The following is an 18,643-nucleotide window of genomic DNA, read 5'->3' as shown; positions in this document are numbered from 1 at the left end:
TTGGAATATATAGTTGAGCAATTAATTACAGTATTATTAATAAAGATGTCGAATTACACTGCAATTAAAATGGACGATGGGGACATTTTAAAATTTCATAAAATTGGACTCACGTAACGTTCATGCCTTTTGCTATAATTCAAAATGATCCCTTTTGCTAATTTTCCAAATGATAGTGTAATTACTATTATATACCTGATTATTCCTTCATTTTTTAATGAAGGTTATTTAGGTTGAAGAACTTTACAACTAGTACAATTATGAGTTTAAAAAGTCCTTTAATCCAACCCAACCCAATGCACGAACATCCCTACCTTGCATTAGAATAAAGTGTCATTGTAAATTAATCTTCGATTAAATTATAAGTTCAAATATGAAAGAAACTTATTAAAAATAACAAAATTTCATAAATGAATAATGGAACTTTCACTTTTATATCTAACAAATCTTTGACATATTCAAAATTGTAAGAAATAACTGGTAAATTAAAAATTCAATAACTGAATATACATGAATTTGAAATTTGAAAGTGAACTTGTAACTTTGAACTAAACTCACTTCAATACTTGCAATTAACCTTTAAATGTTATTAGGTAAAAGAAAAAAAAAACAACAAAGATTTTGTTTGTGTTTATACAATTTATGAGCCAAATTAACCTAATGAGTGAGATTCTTTTAAAAAACCAAACACGAGAAGTAAAGAATCAGTGATAATCGTTTCGTGTGTGTGTATATAAAATTCTAGAAATTTATCATGATATATTAAAAAAATTAATAAATCACAAGCCTTTGATGGCATTGTGATTTCCGACAATCACGCCTAGCCTCGTTCGGGTTTTAAGATTATTATTTTACTTTTACATCTTAAGTTAGGTTCTACCCTAAATAAATAAATATACCAAAAGTTTAGTGGTCGTTTCATAATCAATTAGGTCCCGTTTAATAAATATTTAATTTTTTTATTTTTATTTTTAAAAATTAAGTCTATTTCATCTACAATTTTTATAATGATTGCATTTTTCTTAAGTACCATCACTACAAATAATCAGACATTTAACGACTATTTTATAATCATCTCATGATTAGCGACAAAATATAATTCTCGTCTCTAACCATGCGACGATACGAACAAAAGTCGCAATAATGCAACGATTAACACCAATCATCGCTGCCTAATGATGTCGGATGCGACAAAACCTATGTTCGATGCAATTGCCTTTGTGACTAATTGGACTTTGGTCGTAGGTCCAATTAATGAACAGGAGGTTTGGTGCTTTAGGGCATGCGACGAAAGCCCTTATTGTCACATTATGTGACGAATGGATGATTCCTCGCAAGTTTTGTTATGTTCGACGAAAATCTTTTTACATTTTTTTGACTAATTGGGCTTTGCGGCTAATTGGGCTTTAGTTGTAGGCCCAATTAATGGGCGGGAGGTTTTGCGCTTTAGGACAAGTGACGAAAGCCCTAATTGTTGCATACGGATGATTCATCGCATGTCTTTTTACTTTCCCCCTCTTTCATTCACTCAAGAGCGACGGTTTTGATTTCATTTTTTCCCCTTCATTCAACTGTTCGTCCGAAAGAAAATAAATCTGTCGTTTGTCGTTCATCATTCATCCTTCATCTGATGTTCATCTAAAAGTGGGGAGCTCTTTCATCATTTGTTTGCTGTTTGTCTGAAAGTGGGAAGTTCTTCTTCCGTTCGCCATTCGTCTGAAACTAGGGAGTTCGTCTACCGTTTGCCATTGCATGTGTCAAAAAAGTTTGTATCTGCTCGTCGTTCACCTTTAATTTCTTCGCAATTTCATAAATGTATTCAATCTCTTTTATATACTTATTCACACATCGTATCTTCATCGTTGGTCTTGTGGTTAAATCATTGACAGATTATTATTTAAAATATTGATATTATTTTATCAATATGTACATAAAATTTTGTATATCATGCAAAATATATTGCAAACGAATTTTGATTTTATTTTTATCAAAAACTAAAAAAGTTATTAACACGTATTTTGTCCATTTTGTCTAACTAATTAAATTCCATTTTTAAATTAAAAAGATAGAATTGCATTCTTTGTTAACTAATTAAAGATGGATCCTTGATAGGAAACTTTATAATAATCCAATTCTATCTTCTTAATTTTGTCCATTTTGTCTAAAATTTCCAAAAAAGTAAAAAAGACAACATTAGCAACATCAGAGAAAACAATAAAGTTATTTTCAGTACAAAAATTTGTTCTCCATATGTTTTAACTTGGAAAATTGTCTAATTAAATATAGTATATAGTACATTGAAGACTTGGTATTAATCAAAGGTTTTTGTCTCTTAGCCAATTAATTCAAGTTTGAATTCCAAATATATAAATAATAATAATAATTAAGGACAGCGTTGTGTTTGTGATGTCACTTGACAATTAGTTTGAACAGTTCAATATTTCATATTTGTTTGTCATATGGTTGAGTCAAGATATCTCATTTTCACCTTATAAAGTTTGCAATAATCATACAATTTGTTCTTATCTAATTACTCAAAAATCAATCAAAAGAGATAGCAACAAATAAAAACAATAAATTAAAATAATATTTTCATCTATATATTTTTAAAAGATTATCGTTTTAGTTTCTACGTACAAAATTATAACACAAATGTCATATATAACAGAAAATAATAACTATAAATATTTTTACATGTAAAATAAAAAAATATCGATTTTTTTAAACAACGTGATCAATACAAATATCTAGACATTTTTTTAAAATCACTAATTATATATAATTGAAAGGGAAACTTGAAATTATATAAATTTATTTTCAGAACTCTTAAACTAAAATTTTATTTTCAAAAGTTTCTCATTTATCCGTTGTAATTAAATATATTTTTTTCAATACTTTAATCTTCAATGATATGCTTACTCAAACTTTTTATTTATTAAAGTTTCAAAGCCGCCCTCGAAAGAAGCCAGGGTTATTTTTTGTAATTTTCGGCATCCCATTCTAATTAAGGCAGATAAGATGACCGTTATCTGTTGACTTATGCAAACAACACTTGGATCCTTAATCCATTGAGAAAAAATCCAATGGATTGTCCGAATGCGTCTTTTGAACAGATGCGTCTATTGAAGAGACGAATTCAACCGTATTTTATTATTATTTTATTTTTCACATTAAAAAAATAATTAAATAAAATAAAATTGTCATAATGCGTCTTTTGAACAGATGCATTCTGACCACACCGCGCGCGTCAAAGTGAGTTGTCAACTCATTCTGAATGCGTCTGTTGCATTCTGACCAATTTTGTCGTCTTCCCCCTCGTTCTACCATAAAAAATCAACTTTCCTTCATTCCTTCCACCAATTTCATCTTCTCCTTCACCGATTTCATTTTCTCCTTCACCGATTTCATCTTCTCCTTCACTGAAACTCTCATTTCATCTTCCCCTTCATCACCGAAGCTCTCATTTCATCTTCACCCAAAAAAAAATTTCCTTCATTTCTTCCACCTTCTTCATTCATTTTCAAATATCGATCTACCTTCATTTCCACCTTCATATCATTGTTTTGTTTCAGTGTAGTATTTTATTTGGTAAACTGATATATTTTTGTTATTTAACTTTGAATTCAGTTTTTGATAATTTTTACTGATTTTTTGTGTTTATTTTATTTACAGTGGATATTATTCAAAGTTTTTTTTGGTAAGTTCCAATATTTGGTAAGGTGCAAAGTTTTTTTTTGGTAAGGTGCAATATTTTTCTTTTAATAAGTTGATATATTTTTTTTATAGTGGGTTATCATAAGGGAGAATTACATGTGATTAACATTGTGTTATATATGTTAGGGTTAAGTATTAAAAATAACTCTAATAACTCTAATAAACTTTAATGTAGCCCACTCTACTAGTTGATATTTGGTATTTGGTTGGTACTCTATTGTTGCTTTTCTGGTTGGTATTTGGTTGCTATTTAGCTATCAAAATGAGTATGATTTCTTTGGTTAAATATAATAAACGGTAAGTATGTCTTGTTTGGTTTTTATCTATTTCTTTAAAAATAATTACCTTGCAATTTTATTGCTACTTTGGTATTTTTTTTTATGATGAAAAATTTTATTTAGGTGATTTTAAATGGAATCAAACAACTCACACTTTGTTAAAAAAGAAGTATATATTTTCTAACCTATTTCTTATGCATATTTCTAAACAACTCACACTCTGTTCTAAAACCACTCACACTTTGTTCTAAAACCACTCACACTTTGTTCAAAATAAACCCAACCTATTTCTTATGCATATCAAATTATGATAATTATTTTTAAAATATAGTTTAGAATGTTCAACTACGATTTTTAAAATATTACATCATATTTCAAATTATTTATGTTTAAACATATAAAAAAGTCATTAATAAAAAAATTATTACATAATAAAAATAATGTTTTTTTCATACTTTTAGTAAAAAATAATGTAACTCAAAATTTTAAAAATAAAAAAATATCTTTAGTTCACGTTGAAAGAAAATTTTAACGAAATCTAAAAATAGGTATTTAAATATGTTCTTAAAAAAAAAAATAAATCTTTTTAAATGTAAAAATTATATTTAATTTTTTTTCCATTTTGCCAAAATTTTAAAATTTATTAGTAGTTAGAGCACGTACGCATGTTCTAGTACAGTATAGGCACATACTCGTGTTGGATTTTATGTCCTAAAACTCGTAGTTTGTAAATTAATAAGCATATTTTGTTTTGTTTTTCGATAAATTTGTTATTGAAATTGTAATCTTGAATCCAATAAACTAAGGTCCTGAGACTATTTAATGTAGTTTGAACTTTATGTAGTGACATAAATATGAATCAAGTTCAAATATATAGCCAAAATGGTCTATAGTATATGAATAAGGTTGGGCGCCTTATTCTGGGGATACTATGGATACGACCCACTTTGTAGTTAGTACAAACGATATGATTCTGAATCGTTCATATATAGATATGTGAGTGGGGGCATCCTATGCAATAAGTTTGCATAAGACTGAACCATAGTCACTTTTTACGTTCTAAATGTCGTTTTATGTATAAAACTGACTATTCCGTTAATTGATGACCTAGGTAACTTAATCTTAATCTTAAGCTAACTATGAACTTCTGTTCACTCAGAATTATCCTTAGATCTGCATATGTGAGGGCAGCTCATCATCGCTGGCTATATAAGCCTCCCATTTCAGGGGTAAGATCGGGTGGATAGCTGGGAACATAGGGTGCAAGACGGAATTCACTCCTACCCGTTATAGGGATGGTAGATAGGTTGTTCCCTTTAGTACTGAATCCAGGTCTTGAACAAGGGCCCCACCCTCTCCTTGGCCCGAGAGGGATGCGGTTTATAAGTTGGACCTTAAACCAATTGTTCATTAGAGGATCGGTGGAACTTAAGGAACAATATGTAGTCTTGGGGGTAAAACGGTTTTTATGACCCAGCCGAGATTATGAACAACATGTGAAGAATTAGCTTACTAATCATGGTTATATCAAATGGACACAAATATATCTATAGTGAGGGGAGTGCAACTATGGGACTATAGTGGAATGACCCGTTAGTTAACGAATGTTGATTAGTTCCGTCTAAAGAGTTTAGCCAACTAATCTCGGATCGTTGGAGCCCATGATCTATAGGTCCATTAGGTTCACCTACTAGCTCATATGGAATAAACTTAGAACAGTATGATAGAATGATTCGAATTGTTCGAATTAGATGAAGAGAGAGAAACCGACAAGTATATGTGATATAGTGATCAGGTTTTTTAGTTTAGAGATACAATATTTAAATGTGATTTAAATATCAAGAATATGAAGACGTTCATATTCGGGAGCTCGAAAATCATGGAAATGGTCAAAGATGTAAAAAGTCAAAGAGTTGACTTTTGACTTTGAAAAGTCAAACTTTGACCGACTTTATATTCAAAGTGATTTGAATTTCGAGAAAATTGATACGGATTCATGCTTGGGAGGTCAAAATAAGTCAACACGGAAAAAATCATAAAAAGTCAAAATGTTGACTTTTTGGTCAAAGTTTGACTTTAACCAAATAACTATTTTGCCATTTGACTAAAGTTAGTGGGAAAATCCAAACTTTTGTTGGATAATCCCACTAACAAAATAATGGGCTAGGTGTTGGCTTATAGTGGAGACATTAAGCCCACTAAGATAGTGGATTATAGGTGTTGGTTTTTATGGATTTGGTTCATGCAATTATTGCATGATTTTTTCTATAAAATGAGCTTTCATTTTGAATGAAAAGAGTTTTGCCATTTTGCCAAAATTGTTTTGTAAATTTGGGTTAGAAAAATCACTTTTTTTTGGGAGAAAAATTTAAAACCCAAACCTAATCCAAAATTCCATTTCTTTTTTCCATCTCTTTCTCTCTCTCGATTTTCTTCATCCACCAGGTCCCACAACCCAGTTCTGAGTCCAAATGATAGTAGGTCAACTCTAGTGGTGGTCCGGAAGAGTTCGTGTCAAGATTTAGCGAGAAGAAGTGATTTTCGGGAGCTTCAAAGGTAAGTTAATTACCGGTTTTTTTCCTTCAAATTGCATGTTTTTCCTTTAAGTTAAAAACAATTAGAGTGTAATTAGATCCTAATTTTGCTGCGTATGTCTCGTGTTCCATCATGTGGTATTAGAGCATGCTTTAATTACGCTCAATTATTTTTTGTGGGTGTTTTTTTCTTTTCTATTCAAGTGTTGAATGAAATATGGACTAAAGTGGACTTATTATGATTTTGGCATTGTTTTTCTTTAAATTTCTTGTGGAAATTTGTAATTGTTCACTTGTTTATAAGCACTAATGTGTGAAAAAGGATCTGTAAATTTTTTGAAGTCACTAGAGTTGAAATTAGACTGTAATTTCTTGATTTCGGGAGAGAGGATAGCAGCAAAAATGGAGAAAAAAATGTCTCACAAACTCGAGATTGATCACAGACCCTAATTCTACTCACAGACCCGCCCCTCCAGCCTGAGCGCTTCGACCCGATTTCTCGCACGTGCGCCTGGCTTCGTGTGCCTACCCACCCGGATCCAACTGCGCGTCCGCCGTTCCATTTTGCTCGCCACGACCCACGACCTGATCCGGTCCGGTCCGCCCGAAGCTGCCTCGCGTGTGCGGTTCCCCCGCGACCCGCTTTTCGTTCGCCCGAACCGCCCGCACTTTTGTTGACCGCACCAACGAACGTTGACTAGCCGGTTTAGATGGTCTGGGCTGGTTCGAGAGTTTTTTGGTTGGGTCAAGCTGGTTCAAAGTGTTTGAAGCCGATTCCGGGAAGCTGGTTGCTGAATTTTTTAATAAATTAGTTATTTGTTTGTTTTTAATGCCAAACCGGTCCACTTTAGTGTTGTTTACCTATTATGCATGTGATGTATAATGTTGTTTGATTATGTGTGCATATAGTATGCCATATAGTTTTAAAACCCCACCATAGGAAAAGCATATGACATGCATTTGTTATATCTTATAAGTGTTATAAAATATATACTATGCATGCTTAGTTTTAATATAAGTGTTATATTAAAGCATGTTTGATTGAAGGAAGCATGTTATAGATGAATGCTCTAGGGTTATAATTGTTATAATTTATTTTATAATTGTTATAAAATAACCTAGACTTATAAAATCTATAATAAAGATAAGATGCATACTCACTTAGGTTTAACCTTTGAGCAATCCCAATTTTCATAGAAAATAGGTCGACATCTTGTAAAATCGAAGTTACAAGAAAACTCACCAGGCAAGATCTTGGTAAAAAGCCAAATAAAATGACTAAGGTTGAAGGTTTTTAAGTTGACGGTTCATGGAACACCTACTACCTGGAGATCGACCCGACATCTGAGTTAGGTTAAACCGGTTTTATGAGCATTCGTGAGCGGTGTAAGGCAATAAAATTTGTTTATCACCTAGACATCGTAGGTTAAAAATCTAGTATAAAAGTTATACTCGGATGAATCACCTAGACTTAGGATATGTTTAGTTAGCCGAAATGTATTGCTAAGTATTTTATACCCTAACCGTCTAGAACACTTCAGCTGGAAAGAAGTAATGTACTTTTAGCTCTAGCGTCCCTAAGAGTTCACACCGTGAGATTCATGCTTGGCTTTAGGCCGCCCTGGGAGCGGACTCCATTCGGAGAGTGTTTGCATGAGTTAATACCAAGGTGAATAGGGGAAGTTGTTCATAGTAAGTGAGAGAAGGAAGTGTGTCAACACATCCTACGGTCTTTTCCATTAGGTCGCATCGTGAGATTCCTATAATGCGCTTGCATGTCTACCCAGGAGCGACCTTACCAATCGGAGGGTTGTATTATAGGATTCGGAACTCCGCGAACTTTAGAAATTGATAGGGTCTCTCAGGTCCGTTTTCATTCTTGTCTTTCCAACTTCGAGAGCTTAATGATTCTAATATTTGAGGTCTGAAAATGGAGGGTCACACTTACGAGAATTATTGAGTGTTAGTAAATTCTTGACCAAAGTAGCGATAACTGAGTTACTATAAGAATAAGAGTTATTCTGGTGATAGTATCTAGTCAAGATAGTCTTGGTTCAATGGAGGATTAGTCGATCACTCCTCGGTGGAGGTTATTCTAAACCATTGAAATATCGTTGCAAAATATAATAATGAAGGGTACATTATTAGTTTTTTTTTTGCTAAACTTGATTGGATTTAAAAGATTAATGTTTTTTTACTAAAAAAGATATGTTTCTTTTCAGCATGACTAGCTCTTTAGATCAACTCTTAGCTTCCGAGAAACTAAACGGCGATAATTACTTAACATGGAAAACAAATCTGAATTCAACACTAGTAGTAGATTACCTGAGTTTTGTCTTAACTGAGGAATGTCCTCAGGCCCCTGCCTCGAAAGAAGCACAAGGTGAATATGATTTATTAGTTGCTGAAATATGTTTAGTGGAGTATGATACCTCAACCTGGATATTGGATTCAGGAGCCACTAAACATATTTGTTTCTCTTTTCAGGAAACTAGTTCCCGGAAAAAGCTTGAAGAAGGTGAGATCACCCTCAAGGTTGGAACATGAGAGGTTGTCTCGGCCGAAGCAGTGGGAGACTTGAAGTTGTTTTTCAACGATAGATATATCATACTTAAAGATGTTTTGTATGCACTTCTTATGAAGAGGAATTTAATATCTATCGCTTGTATTATGGAACAAATGTATAAAATATCTTTTGAAGTTAATGAAGCGTTCATTTTCAGAAAAGGTATTCAAATTTGTTCTGCTATACTTGAAAACAACTTATATAAGTTAAGACCAACTAAAGCAAAATTTGTCTTAAATACTGAGATGTTTAGAACAGTCGAAACTCAGAATAAAAGACAAAAAGTTTCTTCTAATGCCTATCTATGGCACTTAAGACTTAGTCACATAAATCTCAATAGGATTGAGAGATTGGTTAAGAATGGACTCCTAAATCAGTTAGAAGACAATTCTTTACTTCTACGTGAGTCTTGTCTTGAGGGAAAAATGACTAAAAGATATTTTACTAGAAAAGGTCTCAGAGCCACAATACCCTTAGAGCTCGTACATTCGGACCTCTGTGGACCGATGAATGTCAAAGCTCGAGGTGGGTATGAATATTTCATCAATTTTATTGATGATTATTCAAGGTATGGTCATATTTACCTAATGCATCACAAATCTGATTCTTTTGAAAAGTTCAAAGAATATAAGGCTGAGGTTGAGAACCAGTTAAATAAAACAATTAAGACACTACGATCAGAACGAGGTGGAGAGTACATAGACTTAAGATTCCAGGACTATATGAAAGAACACGGAATCAAGTCACAACTCTTTGCACCTAATATACCTCAGCAGAACAGTGTATCTAAAATAAGAAACAGAACCTTATTGGACATGGTTTGCTTAATGATGAGCTTTGTTGAGTTACCTGATTCCTTTTGGGGACATGCATTAGAGACTGCAGTCTATATTTTGAATAACGTTCCCTCTAAAAGTTTTTCAGAAACACCTTATGAGCTATGGAAAGAGCGTAAAGGTAGTTTACGTCACTTTAGGATTTGGGGATGCCCGACACACGTGTTGGTGCAAAATCCTAAAAAATTAGAACGTCGTTCAAAACTATGCCTATTTGTAGGTTATCCAAAAGAAACAAAAGGTGGTCTATTTTACGATCCTCAAGAGAATAATGTATTTGTATCGACAAATGCCACATTCTTAAAGGAAGACCACATAAGAAGTCATCAACCTCGCAGTAGACTAGTATTAAATGAAATTTTCAAAGACGCTACAGATAGAACTAGTTCATCTACTAAAGTAGTAGATAAAACTAGTACATCTGGTCAGTCACATCATTCTCAAGAGTTGAGAATGCCTTGACGTAGTGGGAAGGTTGTTCATCAGCCTGACCATTACTTGGGTTTAACAGAAACACAATTCGTCATACTTGATGATGGCATAGAGGATCCATCGACCTATAAACAGGCAATAAAAGATGTGGACCGTGATGAGTGGGACAAAGCCATGGACCTCGAAATGGAGTCTATGTACTTCAATTCTGTCTGGAAACTTATAAATCAACCAAATGATATAAAACCAATTGGTTGTAAGTGGATCTACAAGAGAAAACAAGACCAAGCCGATAAAGTACAGACTTTTAAGGCTCGACTTGTGGCTAAGGGTTATACCCAGAGAGAGGGAGTGGACTATGAAGAAACTTTCTCTCTTGTTGCCATGCTTAAGTCGATTAGAATACTCTTATCCATTGCCACCTTTTGGGATTATGAAATTTGGCAGATGGATGTCAAGACAGCCTTTCTAAACGACAATCTTGAGGAGAGTATCTATATGGCTCAACCAGAAGGGTTTATTGCACAGGGTCAAGAACAAAAGGTTTGTAAGCTTCAAAAATCCATTTATGGGTTGAAACAAGCTTCTAGATCTTAGAATATAAGATTTGATACTATGATCAAATCTTATGGCTTTGTACAGAATGTCGACGAGCCCTGTGTTTACAAGAAGATCGTCAATTCTACTATAACGTTCTTAGTTTTATATGTTGACGATATTCTACTTATTGGGAATGAAGTAGGTTACCTAACTGACATCAAGAAATGGCTAGCAAAGCAGTTCCAAATGAAAGATTTGGGAAATACGCAGTATGTTCTCGGGATTCAGATTATTCGGAACTGCAAGAATAGAACACTAGCCATGTCTCAAGCAACTTATATAGACAAAATATTGTCTAGGTATAAGATGCAGAATTCCAAAAGAGGTTTGTTACCTTACAAATATGGAATTCATTTGTCAAAAGATCAATGTCCTAAGACACCTCAAGAGGTTGAGGATATGAGACGCATTCCCTATGCTTCCGCAATAGGGAGCATGATGTATGCAATGTTATGTACTAGACCTGACATATGTTACGCAGTAGGGATAGTCAGTAGGTATCAGTCCAATCCTGGATATGATCATTGGACTGCCGTTAAGAATATGCTCAAGTATCTTAGGAGAACAAGGAACTACATGCTCGTATATGGTACTAAGGATTCTATCCTTACTGGATACACTGACTCTGATTTTCAAACCGATAAAGATGTAAGAAAATCTACATCGCGATCAATGTTCATTCTGAATGGAGGAACAGTAGTGTGGAGAAGTGTGAAGAAAAACTGTATTGCAGACTCTACAATGGAAGCTGAATACGTAGCTGCTTGTGAAGCAGCAAATGAAGCAGTATGGTTGAGAAAATTCTTGACAGATTTGGAAGTTGTTCCAAATATGCATATGCCTATGACCCTATATTGTGATAATAGTGGTGCAGTTGTAAATTCAAGAGAACCAAAAAGCCACAAGCGCGACAAGCATATTGAGCGCAAATACCATCTGATCCGGGAGATTGTACATCATGGAGACGTTGTAGTAACCCATATATCTTCTAAGCAAAACATTGCTGATCCTTTTACAAAGGCCCTCACAGCTAAAGTGTTTGAAGGTCACCTACAGTCTAGGTCTACGAAGTTTGTAAACTAGGACAAGTGTGAGAACTTTTTGGGTATATGCCCTAGTTTATTGTATTCATCTGTTTATTGTACTCATATGTTTCTCACTTAAATTCAACATTGTGATACTCCACTAGAAGTTTTAGTCCAAGTGGGAGTTTGTTGGATTTTATGTCCTAAAACTTGTAGTTTGTAAATTAATAAACATATTCTGTTTTGTTTTTCGATAAAGTTGTTATTGAAATTGTAATCTTAAATCCAATAAACTAAGGTCTTGAGGCTATTTAATGTAGTTTGAACTTTATGTAGTGACATAAATATGAATCAAGTTCAAATATATAGCCAAAATGGTCTATAGTATATGAATAAGGTTGGGCACCTTATTCTGGGGACACTATGGATGCGGCCCACTTTGTAGTTAGTACAAACGATATGATCCTGAATCGTTTATATAGAGATATGTGAGTGGGGGCATCCTATGCAATGAGTTTGCATAAGACTGAACTATAGTCACTTTTTACGTTCTAAATGTCGTTTTATGTATAAAACTGAATATTCCGTTAATTGATGACCTAGGTAACTTAATCTTAATCTTAAGCTAACTATGAACTTCTGTTCACTCAGAATTATCCTTAGATCTGCATATGTGAGGGCAGCTCATCATCACTGGCTCAATAAGCCTCCCATTTCAGGGTTAAGATTGGGTGGATAGCTGGGAACATAGGGTGCAAGACGAAATTCACTCCTACCCGTTATAGGGATTGTAGATAGGTTGTTTCTTTAGTACTGAATCCAAGTCTTGAACAAGGGCCCCACCCTCTCCTTGGCCCGAGAGGGATTCGGTTTATAGGTTGGACCTTAAACCAATTGTTCATTAGAGGATCAGTGGAACTTACGGAACAATATGTAGTCTTGGGGGTAAAACGGTTTTTATGACCCAGCCGAGATTATGAACAACCTGTGAAGAATTAGCTTACTAATCATGGTTATATCAAATGGACACAAATATATCTATAGTGAGGGAAGTGCAACTACGGGACTATAGTGGAATGACCCATTAGTTAACGAATGTTGATTAGCTCCGTTTAAAGAGTTTAGCCAGCTAATCTCGGATCGTTGGAGCCCATGATCTATAGGTCCATTAGGTTCACCTACTAGCTCATATGGAATAAACTTAGAACATGATGATAGAATGATTCGAATTGTTCGAATTAGGTGAAGAGAGAGAAACCAACAAGTATATGTGATATAGTGGTCGGGTTTTTCAGTTTAGAGATACAACTTTAATATTTAAATGTGATTTAAATATCAAGAATATGAATACGTTCATATTTGGAAGCTCGGAAATAATGGAAATGGTCAAAGATGTAAAAAGTGAAAGAGTTGAATTTCGAACTTTGACCGACCTTATATTCAATTGTGATTTGAATTTTGAGAAAATGAATGCGGATTCATGCTACAGAGGTCAAAATTAGTCAATACGAAAAAAATCATAAAAAGTCAAAATGTTGACTTTTTGTTCAAAGTTTGACTTTGACCAAATGACTATTTTGCCCTTTGACTAAAGTTAGTGGGAAAATCCAAACTTTTGTTGGATAATTCTACTAATAAAATAGTGGGCTAGGTGTTGGCTTATAGTGGAGACATTAAGCCCACTAAGATAGTGGATGCGTTAATTTGGATGTTGCAACAAATTCCTCAACCTTACAACACAAACGCCAGACCATTCACACGATCTAAGGGGTAGGCATGAGTGAGACTGGATTGCATATTTGGCTCCTCAAATTACAATCTGGGAAAATCGATAGAGTTTGGTTGTTAATGGACCTCCTATTAACAACAGTGTAGATACCAAGCCTGGATATATTGAATGGTATTCCACCGTGAGCAGGCGGTACATAACTAAAGCAGGAGCATTCTATCACTTGTGGTATGAGTTTATTGTTTACTATGATTGTTTGATTTTATTTCTTCACTGCACACCAAAATAAATTTTAAAATCATTAACTTGTTATTCAATTCTTTTTCAGGTCGAGCTTCCAAATTTTCCAATATCTACTCAAAAAGCCTTGCGTAGATTCATCTCAATATATCGAGTGCGATATTTCGATGGTGGTGTACCAATGGAAGAACAAGGTGATCCAGCAAGACATAAGGATGTTCCTATTCGACCTAATGTTCGAAATGAATATCCAACAATGCAACTCGATCATTTTACACATACTTCCATGATGTCCTCTCCCTCAACATTTGAATTTTTTTCCAACAACCTTTAGTACACTAAGCATGGAAGAAAGGCAAACTTCACATGTCCATCCAAATATCCATGACCAGTATGTGACATATCGACAACGTAGTAAGGGTATACACTTTGCAGGGTAAAATCAACCATCAAGTGTAAGAGGGCATGGCGATCGTGAACACTATGTCACTCAACATGATCGATCTAGGCATAATAGAGAATCTTATTCTAGTCGTGAATAAAGAACATTGTACATATGATTAAATTTATTAATGAAATTCAATTACGAAAATGAACTTGCAGTCTACAACACATCCTAAAGAACCTTGAATATTATTTACAACAGTCGAAAGTTAATATCTATATTTTTGCATAAGTTTCTAACAACTTTAAACAAAAACAATAATTTGAAATTAAAAATTAATATTGAGTATATCAAATCAATCATAACAATTTCTTAATCTCAAAATAACATTATTGTTTATACTGTTAAAAAACTAATAATATTACTATCAAAATAAAAAACGAGATTAGTAAGATAGTTGATTTTAAGTAAGAATGATTTAGAGTTAAACAAATGAAATATTAGTAATTGTAAAAAAACATAAGTAATGAAAGAGTTGAGTTTCAGGTTGTTAAAAAAATGAAAAAAATAATATAAAAATATTTTATTATTTTTTATAGGAATGCGTCTCTTCAAAAAACGCATCCGAGTGCGTCTCTCAATGTGGAAAAAATAAAAAATAAAATATCGTCGAGTGTGTCTCTTCTAGAGACGCATTCAGTATGGGGAAAAAAAATATTGCCGAATGAAGAGATGCATTTGGATGAGGACAAAAAAATCTCCCTTTCTCCTAAATAAGTTTGAAAACCTCCATTTTCCCTAATTAACGTTCAAACCTCCCCCTAAATGTAAATAATCCCATAATAATTATGAAGCTTATATAAAATAATTCACTAGAGAAAGAGCAAATAAATTTGTTATTTCAAGTGAGTATAATTCAATAGAGTCGAGATTCAAATCTTCATCCTTCACTTATTTGTATTAAGAAAAAGTTCATTATAGTTTGTGTTTTGTTGTTGCTGTTTTTTTTAATAAAGTAATAAAAGGCGTATTTTTATTCCATAAATATGAAATTTCATCCAAAAACGAATTACAATTAGAGAAGTAACTCATGTATTTTATAAAGAAAGTTATAAAAATTATGAAGTCTATATCTTTCTAATTTTTGTGATGCTTTAACAATATAAACATAAAAAGTACTATTGTTTCTATTTACTATGATGCCTAATACGTTTTATAATTTGCACATTAATTGAAATTGTAATCAGTAGACCATACAAATCTTAAAAGAGAAAACTAAAGTCTCCATTCGATATCAATATTGATTTCATATTTCGTTTTTAGTTTTTAAAATCTATGTTTGCTACCTAGTTTAACATTTGGACTTTTAATCAAATTGCAATAATAAAAATAAATTTTTAAAAAAGTAATATTTTTTTAGTTTTCAAATTTTGACTTTTTGTTAAAAAATTATTAGTAAAACATGAATAATATTTATGAGTAAAAGTGATGATAAGACTTAATTTTTAAAATTTAAATAGTTACTAAACCATCTTGAGATTTTCATAGGTGTATGTTTCTATATTTTCATCCAAGTTTTTCCTTATGGCTTCCAAATTTCAAAATGTTTGTCCTTAGAAGTATAAATTAAAATGCAGAAGTATTTTATTGTTTTTACTAATGTTTTATAAATATTGAATAATTAGTTTTTCGTAAACTTCATTGTTTATTTGTTCAGATTATTTATTTTGTGACATCCCAAATTTAATCATTTTTTACAAAATTTAGAAGTTTTGTTCAACACGTACTTCTGTATTTTTAAATACGGAACTACCTAAAAACATAATATAGTCATTTTTAATTCCCTCCTCTACATTCTAATAAAAATTAATTATATAAAAAAAATTAACATTTTAAAAGTTTATTTTTATAGTGTGAACTAAACCATTAATTCTTATATAATAATTAATATTTTATCTACTAATGACGCTTTAAAACTTTTTTAGTATAACAAGTGTGCTATGCTTAAATCGATGACGTTTTAAAATTTTTTTAATACAACAAGTGTGAAAATGTAAGATCAAACCTCCGACCTCTAATATGATTTACCTAACTAACTTAAATACCTAAATTTACCTATGTAAAAACATATTGAAATTAATAGGTAAAAATGTAAATAATTTCTTTTTTTCTTTTTTCTTTTTTTTAAAAATATCTTCACATTTAAATTTCCAAACCTTCACAAGAAATCCATTCTATATTTATATTCAAATATTCTTACATTTCTTTTGGCGTAAAATTACAAAAAAAGAAAAAGGAAAAAAAGAAAGTATAATATCATTTTTGTTTGACCATGGTTGAGTTAAGTTGTAGAGGAGTGGGCGGAACGACGGTTCTTCTCTTCCATATATTTACTTCCTTTCTCGGCTGCAGTGGGCCCACTTCTTCATCAATCCACACCGTCCTCCGCCCCCCGCCGCCGGCCTCCTCCCCTTCCACGTCATCCGGAGCAATCTGCGCCGTCCAATCAAAATTCGCCAAAGCGCCACGTCCACTCGAGAATCGCTTCATCTGATTCAGCCCCGGCGCTCTCTCCGGCAGCGGCGGCTTCCCCGACGGAGCAGCCGCCGCCACGTTGGATTTCGCCCTCCCTAATACTTTCCCACCGGTCAAAATTCTCTTAATCCCCGACGGCGGATGGCGCTTTTTGGACTCAACCGTCGCCGCCGCCTTCTTCGCCAAGTCCTTCAGCTTCTTCTTGTGCTTGATTTGGCCGATGCACGACACTTTCGGCGACGTGGGTTCCGGCGTTTCGAATCCCGAGTTATTTGATTTGGATCGCGCTTCTCGTGGTATGATCGAGATCATCATCGGACCGGAAAATCCTCGACCGGGTAGCGGCCGGGTTTCCCGACCGGGACTGACCGGCGGGTTGTTGAAATTAACGGCGGAGGCTGCTCTTGGAAGAAATTTCATGAATTGGGATTTTGGCTTGGAATGTTTTTCCATCATTTATCTGTAAATTGAAAATATTCAGGGTGGAATTGTGTATATATATACACAATAATTAATAAACACATTGGCGTTGGTCTTTTAGAAAATCAGTTGAGATTTATTTAATTAATTTAACCAAGAATTAATAAAGGCTCCGTCATCGATGGTTTGGTCAAACATGTAACGTCTGACCAAGCTAACTTCTCCGGCTAACTGCCAATTGGTAATTTTCACTGATAAATAATCATTAAAAATTTAAAAAGCATAAACATTCTGCACGAGTGGTTTTTTTTCCCCCCCCCTTCAAAATATAGCCTTCAATAAATAAAAATTTATGTTCATTTTGATGATGGTCTTGTTTCCTTTTCACGTGTCCTGAAAAGTGTATATAAGTTAAGAAGCTAATAATTATGATTATGAATAAGCAGAGATTAATAGATAAAATGGGAAAAATACCTTTTAAGTAATAGTTTTTTTTTTTTTTTTTTTTTTTTTTTTTTTTTTTTTTTTTGAAATTCGATTTCTTAATTCAAAATGTTACACTTTTAGTTGAGTTTTGAATTTGACTTTAACTTAGTTCTTAAATTTTAAAATATTACATTTTACATTTGAAATTTAAGCTTATTTATTTATACTGTTAATCTTAATTTCTACAACATGTATTTTTAGTATTTAGTGATAATATCTATTAATTAATTTTAAAAGAATAAAAAATAATTATAATTAAATATGTTTCAATACTTTTTTCTCATTAATAAAATTAAAATGAAGTATTTAATGAAAAATCGAGATTAAAATTTAAAAATTGAAACCTAAGTATCAAATTCAAACCAAATTCAAAATTTAAGATTAAATATGTAAGATTAAATTGAAACTAAATTCAAAAGTTAAATGACTAAGAACGAAAAGTTTTATGAAGAAAATAGAAACTTGATCCAAAATTTAGAAAAAAATATTTTTCTCTAGGAAAAAACTATATAAAACTGGTTTAAACTCATTATGAAATTGGATTAATTAAACCACTAAATTTAATTTTGAACATTTATGGTTAAATGAGGCTCTATAACATTTAAAACAATAAAAAATGAGATAAATGCTAAAAATTAGAGATGTTAATAAAAAAAAAATAATCGTTAAAAATAGCTTATTTAGTTGAAGGTTGGAACAGGATTATGAATTCGAAAGTTTCGTGTGATGTTCGAAAATTTAATTTTCCCCATCTCCATCATCAAGAAGCCAATATTGAATGAATTAAACGACATGTTTTTATTAATTGAAATATATATATATATATATACACTTAATAAGGAGGAATTAGTCAGTATATATAA

At 32.6% G+C, this 18,643-nt stretch overlaps 1 protein-coding gene across 1 annotated transcript; it reads right to left on the bottom strand.

Annotated features, from left to right (window-relative positions):
• Nucleotides 1–16,556: 16,556 nt before the first annotated feature.
• Nucleotides 16,557–17,426, bottom strand: LOC120069954 (uncharacterized protein At1g76070). Its single transcript, XM_039021799.2, has one exon. It carries the CDS (start codon nt 17,328–17,330, stop codon nt 16,656–16,658), a length of 675 nt encoding a protein of 224 aa, XP_038877727.1. The 5' UTR covers nt 17,331–17,426; the 3' UTR covers nt 16,557–16,655.
• Between the last annotated feature and the right edge of the window lie 1,217 nt (nt 17,427–18,643).

The sequence above is a fragment of the Benincasa hispida genome, chromosome 9 (assembly GCF_027475165.1).
Source record: "Benincasa hispida cultivar pf3 chromosome 9, pf3_genome.v1.1, whole genome shotgun sequence".
NCBI classification, from domain to species: Eukaryota; Viridiplantae; Streptophyta; class Magnoliopsida; order Cucurbitales; family Cucurbitaceae; genus Benincasa; species Benincasa hispida.
This window is presented reverse-complemented; position numbering and strand designations above follow the sequence as displayed.

Bases quoted from the DNA above. Each gene is read 5' to 3' on its own strand.
- LOC120069954 (XM_039021799.2), bottom strand. From the start codon at position 17,330: ATGATGGAAAAACATTCCAAGCCAAAATCCCAATTCATGAAATTTCTT.